We start from the raw sequence: 13,286 nt of genomic DNA on the forward strand, positions 1-13,286 counted from the left end.
TTTTTGAAATTTTAAGTATACTTACAGGCTATATTTTCAGATACAAACATTGTTCATACCATTTGAGTATAGTGAACTATGACAAATACATACATACATTTTAAACGAGAACCACCCAATTTAACCATAGGCACAAGGTATTTTCAAAAATGTTGATGCATCTAAAAATTCAAATTGGAACGAGTAGTTTTTGAATTATTAAACTTCATGTTTTAAGAATAGGTAGCCAGGTAGGTAATAATTAATAACGTCGTAATGGTTTTACATAAAATATAAAATAGACGTTATCTTTAGCATTAGCTTATCTATAGTCTAGGTCACCAACCGCTTAGACCTCACAGTAGTCACAGACCACTAAATCTTTAATTCCAAATTTCCAAATTCTACGGACTAGTGGGCAACTATAAATTATACAGTGTTAGTGTTTTAATAGTTTATACTACAGTTTTAACAAAAATCGAAAATATCTCATGGCTATAAATAACGTAACTTTCTAGTAAACGTTTTTTTTGTTAAAAGTAGAAAAACTTGTGGGGAATCTTCTATTAAAATCGCTAATGTTAGTTATGATAAGAACATTTTTTATTAATTTTTAACTAAAAAATAATTTGCACATTTTCGGCAATTTGATGAATTTTGTCAAAACCAGAACTTTAAATGCATAAAAAAATAACCGTGCCTATGCATCTTTAATATTTTTGAACTGCTATCAAAAGAACTAACGAGAAAACTGCTTTACGAAATCAAGCTATTTTACCAAGTGACATTTTTTTTATCGACAACAATAATGTGAAAACAATTAACAAAATTCAAAAAATTTGAAAAATTATGCCATGCATTAAAAATTATAATACAACACAACCATTTGGTGAAAATGTCAAGTGTCTACAGTTATTCGTTTTTTAGTTACACCAAAAAATCAGTTTTGCGTAAAAATTTCCACTTTTTCCTGAATTTTTTTTTTTTTGTTTTTCCTAACGCTTTTGAAAACTAGGTACCTACTGAGAATTTTCAATTTTGACCAAAATGATTTAGTGGACAACCTAATCAGGGTACTTACTTAAAATATCTATCCTCTCGAAGAATTTTTAATAACATAAAACGCTAATGTATAATTATAAATTATACACTTTAAGAGGTTTAATTTTTAAATCATCATTGGCGATTGACCCCATATTATTTTTAAACAAAATTGAACCCATTATCGTGGACCATTATTGGTGTCATAATTTTTCTATCCGGAATATTTGTTGACATTTTGTAACCGTGCCAATATACTACTAGTGTAGTTGTGGTACTGGTACAATATTGCGAAATTTAAAAAATAAATAATACGATACTGTCGATACTGTCAATAGTACAATAGAAAAGAGAGAAGGAAAATAATTCATACAGTGTACGCTCGACGTTATCACTGATTTATATTTTTTCTTTTATCAAATTTCTTTCAAGGAAGTCAACAACATAGATGATAAAATATTTACAACCGGATAAACAGGCATAAACAGACCTGGTACAGCTTACAGACAAAAAAAAACTATACAATATCTAATTGTTTTTGTTCTATGTCATTACCAATATTATAATTTATAATGAACTATGTACATCCGTGGAATTTAATCTCTGTACGTTAAGTATATCGGAGTATTTTTGCTCATGACTTTATCATGTTTTTGCTTATATTAAAATATTACATTAAATTAAGTACTCTGTAGTGTTGAGTAATTTCGATCGCAGGTTAATATCCTGCAAGGCTGAAAATTGAGACTTGCAACAGGCTACGCTTGATCGTAATTCGTGTTCGTCGTCTGACGCTTCTTTCATCTATTGCGTGTTATCGCCCGACGTTTACTTACATGTTGGTAAATAGTTGTTATTATTATTATTATTGTTGTTGTTGTTGTTTCCGCTTGTGAACCGTGAGTGCGCGTCGTTCGTGACTGAGGAGTGCATTAGCGACGACGCACCGACGAAATATCAATATATTATCATCGTACTGCGGTCTGCGACGACGGGCGTTCGGTCATCGGTGGTTCATCTGAACATTGATTACATTCAGAACGGCGCAGGTACTGCTCGGTTCTAGTTAACCGTAATAGAGGTCCGGTGTTCCGATTTTTGGTCTGCAGAACGTTGATCACGGACGAACGCGATCGGCGCCGAACAATAGGGCAGAGTCTCGATACCCGCTCTATCGATCGTCCCAGACGACGATCGTTGTTACAGTTGCGCATTGCGTTAGCCGTCTGAATGGTCATTTGAAGATCAAAATCCGGTACGATGACGACCAACGCTCTAAAACGACAACGTGAACCCGACGACGAAATCGTCGTCGTCCCTGCCTACTCGTCCTCCAACTCTGATGATGCTATGACCACCAGTTCCACGAATACCGCTACTACTACAATCCTGGACCTGCCGACCGAATTGATTGAGTATATTTGCTGCTGTGACTCGTTGAAATTGATTGACGTATTCAACCTTTCTGTTTCGCATTCCAAACTCAACAACTGCTTGTTCCACGAACGAAACTCTTGCCTCTGGAAATCCAAATTCATACAAAAGTACCTACACTTGTGTGTTGTACTTTTTTTTACTTACTTATAGTGGATATTTTATTTGTATTAGGTACGGTTTGTTGGACAATGAGGAATATGAAGTTGTTATCGATGAAAAAAACACTTGGAAAGACGAGATCATGTTGCGTATGAGTTTGGATAAAGCTGTACCTGCTGAAATTATACAAATGCCATGCAAGTACATGAAGTTTAAAAATGTACCATATCATTTATATCCGTTTAGTCAATATCTGAACTCAAAAAATGAAGGCCATAGATATTATGTTCTATCAGCAATTGCAGCTTATTATAAGCAACTACAGAGTAACGAATGGTATTTTTGTGGTTTAGAGTAAAGTAGAATAATGTTTGACTCATCAATATTTATTTTTATCATTTAGCTGTAATGAAAATTATGATCTATTGTATATGGCACATCAATTTCTTATTTATTCGTGCCAAGTGTATTTTGGTTACAAGTTAAGTCATTTCTTAAGTTTACCACCGGCGGAACAAATTGTTGAACGAGGATTTTACTTACTTGGACGTTGGTGGTGTCCTACGGTTAACATACCATATCGCGATATAAGTAAGTCTACTGTAAACTGTAATTTTGATACATTTGTAATAAATGGTGATAATTGTGTTACTAATATTTTTCACAGACAAAAGTTTAAACAACATAGCTATTGATGTGTGTAATCGCATTCGTTCAGCAAACCCAGTACATCCTCTGTTTGAGCATGAAAACTGTTTGAAACAAGTGGTTGAACGAGGAAAATTCAATCTTAATAATGATTTATTTGATGAGACTAGCACAATGTTTATACTTGACAACATAAGACAAATCATATTTTCAGAAGATCAACTGGTTTGTTATTGTAACCACGACTTAAATTGCTTTTTGTTGCAGCAGGTATGTTTTTATCTCAATGATTTTATTATTCATAGTCAATAATGGTACAATTAATTTAACCTAGGTTATTGATCGGAGAAAAGGTTCTGTATTTTTGCTGTGTGTAATATTTGAATCAGTTGCTAGACGATTAGGAGTAAAAGTTCGTTTAACTGCAACATCTGTACACAATTTTGTATCTTGGTCATCTTCATGGCCGGGAAACAAACGTAAGAACCCTACATGCTACTTGGTAGATATCGCTGGTGGTGGTGTCATGCGGAAGGCTACAGTTTGTCCAGTCTCAAGAAAATTGCCAGAACAGTATATAGGAAATTCTATACTTGACGTAAGTACTCATAATTTATAAAAATATATTATAACTCGTATAATTTGAATGCTCATAGATACTTGTACCTAACCCATGTCATAATAACAAAAATTCTATTTTGTCATTTAGTTAAATGCCTTTATTATCAATATTATGCTTGAAATTATGTAAATATTCATTGTATAAACAATATGCTTTAGTACAATTTGAATTTTTACACCCTGTACTATCTATAACTAAAAAATCCATCATTTCTGTTATTATTGTTATGCATAGAATAATGTATAATTTATTTGTATAATAATTGACACCCCCTACGAAGATGGACATAACTCGTTTTTGACAACTTGTCAGTGTAACTATTCAATTCTTATTCTGATAATAAAAAAAAAATTTATTTGATTTACGTTTAACAATTACGCTAACAATTTTTTGTTTTTTCCTAATTATTTTCTTTTGTTGACCTAAGTCCTTGAGTTACTTCCTATTATTTTAGAAACTACAAAGATTAAACTATTAACTCAAGTTAAGTCTTTTTGTAGAAAATATATTGTTTTAATGAGAATGTATTTCAAGTTCAGTCTTTTTTTATAGAAAATTTACCGTCTTGATGAAAATGTATCTCAAGTTACGACTGTTTTTGCGGGTAATTTATATTTAAAGATAGACTTAACTAAAGGTATGGCCTTGTTCACTGGTAAAAAAATATTAGGACTTTATATTTTATCAGATTTAGAACCTCTTTGTCATAGTTGAGTCAGAGGCGGCCTAGTTCCTTCATAGCGGCCTGGGAACTTTTTTCCTGCAAAAACCATTGTCTAAGGTCTAATCTATAGAACATTACAGCACTTATATTTAAAATATCACACATTTTCTCAGTTTAATATTCAAAATATAAATAATAACAACAGGTACATAACATTTATTTAGTGTTTAAGTTTTAACAACACATACATAATTTAATGATACATTATGATTTTGAAAAGCAATGCATTAAAATACAATTACTATTTAATATTGTTTGTATCAAATATATTATTGAATCTTACAATAATAGTTTTTTTCTAGCATGTAACTTGTAAGTAACATACCTAAATTTGAAGATATACATTCAAATCCAGAAAAACAATGTTCAACAGACACCTATAATAGTTTTCTATATACCTAGTTATTTCTAATAATTAAGTACCATAAAATATGGTGAATAAAAACAAAATAATGCAAATGTAAAAGTTGTTACTTTGATGTCCACCCTATGTGTTATCAATATATTTTCTTCATATTATTTATTGTCAATAACTGGTTTTTATCAACATTTTTATATTCAAATACTATAGAAAAATATAAAATATGTGGTCTTACAGAAACATAACAATATGAAATTATCAATGAAGAAAAATTAGATTTAAAAACATTATTCAGGAAAATTTATTCATGAAGACAACACTGTGGAATACAGATAGCTAATAGGGCATAGGCGATAGGACTCTTAGACTATTCTTTTCTATTATATTATAAACCATTTAACCAATTTTAGTGATAATTGTATACAAATTATAATTTATAGGACTTATAATTTTACTATTATAATATATTATATAAAATTTGACTTGACTTACCTTTAAAAATTCAAAATTACTGATTAGGATTGCAAACATTCAATGTGCTTCTTTCCAGTAGTCACTGCAAAATACAAATTAACTAATATTACAATATCCTAGACGACAGACTCGTGAGTTGTGGACGAAAACAGTATATTTTTAAATTATATAATAATAATATTATATTGAATTATATCATGGTATATAAACAACAAGTGGTACAAACCCACAAGATTGCCGGCTGTGTCATTGGCTATCATTTATATTTATGTAAATACTGTTTCTCAGAACAACAAAATATAGTTTTAGGTATGATTAGTATTGTATTATTTATGTCATTCTAAATTACCCGGCGTTGCCCGGAAAAAAAATTGTGATCGTTCAACTTATTTTGGATGTAACACATTGTGGAAGCAAGTCTTTTTAAGTGGTGTAAATGATATTATGTTTAAATGTATAGCCATCCTGACTGATGTTGTCCGTGAGATTCGCAGCAGTATATTATCAGCTAGTCAATCTACCTGCGGTAGATCGTGGACCCCGTGTGGTTTGTACATAAGTGTATAATTTAACTCTAAAGTATCAAAGTTATACCAAGTTTATTGTTTTTACTTTATTTAACCTACAGCGGAATAATACAATCAATTAATACAAAATCCTAACCTAACCTAACCGTACTAAAATATGTAGATAAAAAAAGAAACAAACATTTGTATGTATAGATAAAGAAGAAAAATATAAAAAGTAAAAATAAGAAAACAACACATGCAAAAAATTGATCCACCGACTGAAACCGTGGTTCGTTCTTGAGACATTCTGTACTAAAATACATAGAAGTGCCACTGCGCCAACAAGCTTATCACATTAACAATAATAATAATTATTAAATCCAATAGCAACCATTTATAAACAAAAATTTCCATCGTTAATCTCAAAATCCCCGTGCTCTCTGAGTTAGACCTCTAATTTACCATTTTTTAAGTAACCTATCTTCTTCTCAAAGGTCTAATCTATCTCTGTATCAAATTGTATCGCAATCGGATGAATGACTTAGGAATGCATAAAGGAGACACACACAGACAGACAGACAAACATTAATTTTTATATATTACTAGCTGATCCCTTGCACTTAATTGCCCATTAAAAACGTCAACTCTATAAAAATTTTCATTGAGGTTAGTCCTCTCCCTTTTTAAATTAGCCTATCTTCTGCCCAGAGGTCTAATCTACCTCTGTAACAAATTTCATCAACATCGGTCCAGCTGTTTTGGAATGCATAAAGGACACACACACAAACAGACAAACAAACATTCATTTTTATATATATATATTTAGATTTTACAGATTTTAAATCAACCAAAAACTGAAAAACTATGATTATAATATAAAAATCGTAATAAGTTGCTTAATATACAACCTAACTGCCCGGCCCCATAATTTGATTATTCGAACGGCCCATCGGGGAATTTTTTGATCTTCCAGTCCGCCCCCGAGTTGAGTTAATAATAATGTCGTTTTTGTAAAGAATTAAGAAAAAAAATCACTATCAGATAATCAAATAAAACCAAAAATGAAAAAATTGAGTTATGTCTTTCTTTGTAGGAAGTGTAAAATTATGGATGGATATTATTATAATTTTAGGATATTAGTTAGACATATTAAGTTATTTGTATATTATTTTTGTAATTTAATGCTCAATTTCCTGGATGAGTAATATTTTAAGGTATTGACTAATTCATTAAGCCTAAAGAAAATTGTCATCATTGAACTATACTCTATTCAAGTTAAGAACCATACTCTACCGACTTGTGCGTAGGGACGTGGCATTACTACACAGCAGGTATATAGATAGCTGACTGACTTGACTTAATGGGGCTGACAAATGGATGTTGCTTGATTACTAATAACGAAAACTGGTCATTGCAGAGTAAGGTTCTTAACTTAAGAAGATCAGTGGAGGACAGTTATTTTAGCCAAAACATACCAATCGTACTGATCGACCTAGTAATGTGATAATAGTTTTTAATACTGATTTTGTTTCGTTATTATGTCTAATTAAGATCGGTTAGTCCACTTTTCCCAATCCCCCCCACCCCCCCACCACTATAATTATAGTTTGAATATTTTGAAATTTCAGAATTTTCAAAAGTTGGTTATTTGGATATAAATCGAAAATCTTAAAATGTGGACTGACCGATCTCAAGTAGACATAACAAATTAAGATAAGTTTTTTGAAATATTATTGTATTAATAGATCAATCGGTAAGGTGGAACAAAAATACATACAGTTGTGCACAAATTGTTTACTGTAAAGGCGTACAACGCCAAAGCGGTGACTTGTACATGCACGTGCGGAGCGCTCCGCTATTTCTTTAACACTTGCTACGCACACATTTACAATACACGCATGCATACAATTTGAAAATTGGCAATTATGAACTCCTTAAAAACTGTCCGCCACTGATCCCCTTAAATAGAATATACTGTATTTGTAAAACTATTCATTGACAATCAGAGTTTGGTAAATTGAATAAATATGATAAGTTCTTAAACTATGAAACTGTTCAGAATTTGAGAATAATATTTTTTGAATTTAGACATCTTAAAAGTTTGAATAGTTTAAGCAAAGTTATGTTTAAAATGTTCGAGTTAAATTTAAAAAGTTCATTGAAATTTGAAATTTGAAAATAAAATCTTTAAAAGTTTAATATTTTTTTTAAGTAAGATTCAAATTGGAGAAAAAATTAAGTTTGACTCATCTCTAATTTTATGTATCTGTATTTCTGATGCGATTATATTAAAATTTGATGCATCAATTTATCATCCAATTGTAGTTGCACTATTCTCTGTATTTAATTCTTATAACTATCTAAAAATGTTTTAGTTATTTAAAGTTTTAAATAACAAAAAAAAATTTGGTTTAACAAATTAATGTATAAAAACAATACTGTGAACTTCTGTAATCATTATTGGTAGTGCTTTATTAGAGGTGTCCCTATGACAGGGTGAACAGAGCCTTCCCATTGGGCACAGCTCTTGAACAAAGCTTAACACATGCCTATGCAATTTAATTTTAATTTTAAAAATTTTATGAATCTCGTAAATGGCGCTAACACCCAAACAATAGAATTGTTATGGGCAATATTAAAATTTAAAATATTAAGAAAAATGTGTGGGACTAATGAAAATCTATTACCACACCATTTAATTGAATGTTGGTATCGCTCAATAAAGAATCGGAATAATTTATTTATACATTTTTTGGAAGATATAAAAAAAGTTTATGTTTCATAAAATGTAATTGTAACAATTATCATATTTTGAACATACTTTATATATTTTGACTAATACTAATTGTATCATTTGTTTTGTAGACACAAGAAACTTTAATGTATTAATTAATATAGTTAATTTTTAATTGAATTACATTTTTATTACATAATATTACATATTTATTTATAATTTTTATTTAACTAGTTATTTACTGTTTTCTCGGTAGATCATACATTAAACCTTTAAATGCCCGGTAGATCACACACTTTACCAATGTCCCTAACCTCTTCCCCCACTATATTTAAAAAATAATATTTACTTTTTTTTGCTCTTACAAAAATGTACTTAATTATGAATTTTTTTTTTATCAGAAATTATTCACGTGCCCTATAAAAAGTTTATCTTTATTTTGCTATAATATTTACTAGTTATACTTGTACAAATAATTATCTGAATTCTAATTTTTAGTCAGTGCACCACAATAAATTATTTTTCTACTTTATCACTGATAAACTACAATTTTAGTACCCCCAATTTTTATTCGCCCAGTAAGGGTGGTACTGTATTATATGTGTCTTATTGACAATACTAGCTGTCATAATTGATTCCTATACGGCTACATAGCTTTATATTAAATTATATTGATAACCGGTGGTCACATTTCTCATTTAAATGTTGATAAATGTATTTTAATTATCCAGTGCTTGAACCATATATAAATTTTTAAATCTTGATTTGAAACTGTTTTTTAGATTTCAAATTTTTGAAATTTGTTAGAATCTTAATTATGCTGTGCCATCTGCTAAAGTTCTGAGTGGCAGCAAATGTTGTTTTGTATACATCAGAATTTATAACACAAATTTAGGCTTTGTATATAAAAGGTCCTACAATACTTAGTTGGGCAGTTTAAATAGTAAATTAGCTATTTAGAAATAAGAAAAAAGAAAATGTTAAACTTAGATGTACCACAAGGTTTCAAATTTATAAATTTTAGTTCTACAAGTATTGTGTTCTTTTTTTCAGTACTATACTTAATATTTTTTATTTAAAAATCTCTAGAATTGTCGATCAACATTTATTTTAAAAAGCATAATATACTTTAGACATTTTTGAAAATGTATTTACCTAACCTTGAATTTGATTTTGTTTTAATCATAAATATATACATAGTTTAAAATTAAATCATCTGATTGAGCGAGTTAAATTTTTTTAGTAGTATACATAAAGTAAACTGTTTCTGACTGTCCACCTAACTTATACCTACTGAACTACCAAAATTTACTGATTATATAAACAATATAATATTTTTAAAAAAACCAAATAATATATTACGAAAAGATAAATCAGATTTACTGTAGGGTAATATATGTATATTTTTTTAGTTGTTTTGGACATTTAGTAAAACTGTGGAACAGCTCACTATTGAAAATATGGCTACATATAAATATGTGTTGGATTTCCAAAAACTCTTAAAACCTGATGATTCTGAGGTTGAGTTTAAATGTCAGAAATTCCATCAGTATTATGACTATTGTCGATGTCCCTTACTCAGAAATCCGTCTAATCCCTATGTAAGTATTCTACTATTCTGCAATACCTTACATTTATATTTTATTCAGTTTTTACTTCTCGATGTCATTATTATTATTTATTAACTGTTTTCAGGCTCCAAACCATGTAGATGAGAAGAACATTATGTACACAGATGTAAGTGATAAAACTTATTGTATTTGATAACTGAAATATTTAACATAAAACTTCTTTTAATGATCAGTGGGAAGAAATTTTCCCCCTAGTACCTAAAACACGTGGTGAGCTTCATGATCCAAAATATTCAATTGGCATGATGATTGATACCATTACAATGGGTAATGGCTCTTGTTCGAGCATAGTGACTAAACGTGGTGTTGTTGTGGGCTGGACAAGAGTGCCCAGTAACAACCCATTGCCAAATCCAACTGTTTATCATGTGCTCATCAGACCTGATCATTATTTCAGTACAGCCAAATATCAAAACCCTGTTATCAAAGCTATATGGGAAGGCAGATATGGTATGTCGGAATTGATTTTGACTATTGGCTGAAAATGATTTTTTTTCAAAGAAATTGTATTCTTGCATTTAAATGCCTTTTCGTATGGTTATTCTGTTTTAATTGATTGCTTTTGCATGACAATATTTTCTAAAAGGGTAAATTAACAAATAGATATAATATAAGACAAGGTTTGTTCTTCCACCAAAAATACATGTACGGCTTTTCTAAAATAATTAAAAACCAAACGTAAATGAATAGTTTCATTATTTCAAAATTAAGCATTAATCATAATGGTTTTATTTATTTAATCAGTTAGATTACTCGGAGTATGACCTAGAAGGACCAAAAAAAAGAGGTCCCTCCAATATTTAATTGTAGACCCATATTGACCCCTAAATTTACATTTTTTAAATTTTAAATAATATAATAATACTTAAGTATAATTGCACAATACACATAACAAACACTATAAAATAAATATTTTATCTATCAATATATATATCAGGGGTGGTCAAACTTTTTTTGATTAAAATCTGAGCATATTATAATATGTTTCCTTTGAGGATTGACTAACAAAAACAATTTTTTTTTTATTTTAAGTCTTAATCACTCATGTCAATATTAACTATAAACATTCCCATACAAATAATAAAATTAAAGTGTTAAGTTTTCTAAAAAAAGTGTTTCACATTACATTTTAAATAATTTCAAAATAAGTTTTCTAAGTTTTCATAATAGCCATTTTTTTGATCATATTTTTAAAATATAAATTATTAAGTTGTTAACTTTGTTAGAGTAATACCTAGTTATGTTGGTAAATACAAATCACATGATCGATTGGAACATATATTTTTTCAAGAGAATCTGTAAGTATCTAATAATCAGTGGAACTTTGCAAAAATGAATTAATTGCAACATTATAACTAGTGGATAATGCAATTTTACTTGTTTTTTAAAAATTGAGACATTTGTGTTGATATAACATGTAAGATGGTTTCCGGGCACTCTTTTCGGGAGTAACATTTTACCATGTCAATTTCATCATGTACTGAGAATGTATAAATAAATACTAAATAGGTACAAAGTATAGGGTGTTACAAAAAAAAATCAGCACTATTGATTAAATCATGTAATTCGTGTTTTGCTAATATAACCATTATTTGTACAAAGTCAACACCTAAATTTTCCTTCAACTTGTTCAATTCTCTTTCAAAATTAATATATTTTTTAAAAACCAGTTTTAAATATATGATCAAGAAAATAGTTTATATGATGGACATAATTCAATGTTAAAAAAGTTAGTTACATAACAACAATTTTTAATCTTTTACCATTCAATTAGAATTCCCCTACTTATTGCAGTAAAAAAAACCATATTCAAATATATTGGTTTGCCACAGAGGTTTGCCATACAAGGGTGGTATAGACTTTTGGGTTCATTACTCGGTAATCTTGTTAATCATGAAAGCTATTGATGCCATATTCACATATTAGATTTTATTGGTGCTCCCATTAGTATTTATGATGTGATTAAGAGGGTTTATTAGCTAGATAACAGATTGGTAGGACCAAAAGGAATGTGTAAGAGGCTGTTATAACTAATAGTGTATGAAGATACTTTTAACTTGAAGAAGATGAGAGTAAAAAAAAAAGGATATATTACAGGAGTAACAAGAAGGGAGATTAATATTGTTGTAAGCTGGTGAATAATAATGGTTGGACTTCACATTTCACCTATAAACATTTTATTAAGGTCTATGATTTTACATTTTACCTAGTTAAACCATATTATACACTTCTAATGAAAATTAATACTTTTCACTATTCAAAAAGAAACTTTTAATTAATTGAAAATCATTTTTGTCATGTGTGATGTTGATGTAATTTTCTAATAAACGTAAGGTATAGTATTAGTGTATTACTAATACAATCTAAAAAATAGTTTTTAAATTATTTATACATTTAATTATCCGTGTTTGCTTGATGATAGTTATGACTTATGATATTTTAATGTGATACAATACATTTTTTGTATTATTTGATTTATCAACTTAGGTACTTAAAATAATATTGCTATGAAACAAATGAAATTCATATAATTAATTCACAACCTTTTTATGCTTTCGTTAACAAATAATTATATTTTTTGTATGAACTTGATGCTATGTTGCTATTAAGTATAAACTATAAGTCATATTTGTAGTATAGTTTCTGAATCATCACAAAAATTTTGTTACAGAAAAATTGCAGCGACAACTAAAACCGTACGATTACAGTTTCAAGAACATTGGCAAGTTTTTCACACACTACAGTCATGAGTTGTGCGCTTTTGTGCCAATTAATGATTTGGCACAACTTTATCCCGATGATCTATCTTACACTATCAGTAAATCAAAGAATATCGACTGCAAAGTTAAACAGTTCACAGGTCCCCACGTTGTTCCTAAGTATTAATGTTTTTTTTTTTTTACAAATGCGATTATATATTTTTTTTGTTTGTCTTACTATTATAATTCAAACAGTACCTAAATTATACATTTTTTAAATATAGCTACTAGTTTAATTAAAAACCTTTTGTTGGAAAAATATTATAGG

The 13,286-nt window shown here is 29.1% G+C and overlaps 1 protein-coding gene across 1 annotated transcript; it reads left to right on the forward strand.

Annotated features, from left to right (window-relative positions):
• Window positions 1–1,478: 1,478 nt before the first annotated feature.
• Window positions 1,479–13,241, forward strand: LOC132948105 (uncharacterized). Its single transcript, XM_061018419.1, has 9 exons — window positions 1,479–2,564; window positions 2,629–2,892; window positions 2,960–3,147; window positions 3,224–3,474; window positions 3,539–3,802; window positions 10,041–10,229; window positions 10,324–10,365; window positions 10,433–10,709; window positions 12,931–13,241. Exons 1-9 carry the CDS (start codon window positions 2,281–2,283, stop codon window positions 13,143–13,145), a joined length of 1,974 nt encoding a protein of 657 aa, XP_060874402.1. The 5' UTR covers window positions 1,479–2,280; the 3' UTR covers window positions 13,146–13,241.
• The last annotated feature ends 45 nt before the right edge of the window (window positions 13,242–13,286 follow it).

This window comes from Metopolophium dirhodum, chromosome 7 (genome assembly GCF_019925205.1).
Source record: "Metopolophium dirhodum isolate CAU chromosome 7, ASM1992520v1, whole genome shotgun sequence".
NCBI lineage: Eukaryota > Metazoa > Arthropoda > Insecta > Hemiptera > Aphididae > Metopolophium > Metopolophium dirhodum.

What these genes read in the sequence shown, in the direction of transcription:
- LOC132948105 (XM_061018419.1), top strand. Translation starts at nt 2,281, where the DNA reads ATGACGACCAACGCTCTAAAACGACAACGTGAACCCGACGACGAAATC. An exon ending in AAATCCAAATTCATACAAAA is followed by an intron (nt 2,565 to 2,628) that starts GTACCTACACTT and finishes TATTTGTATTAG; the next exon opens with GTACGGTTTGTTGGACAATG. An exon ending in AGAACATTATGTACACAGAT is followed by an intron (nt 10,366 to 10,432) that starts GTAAGTGATAAA and finishes TTTAATGATCAG; the next exon opens with TGGGAAGAAATTTTCCCCCT.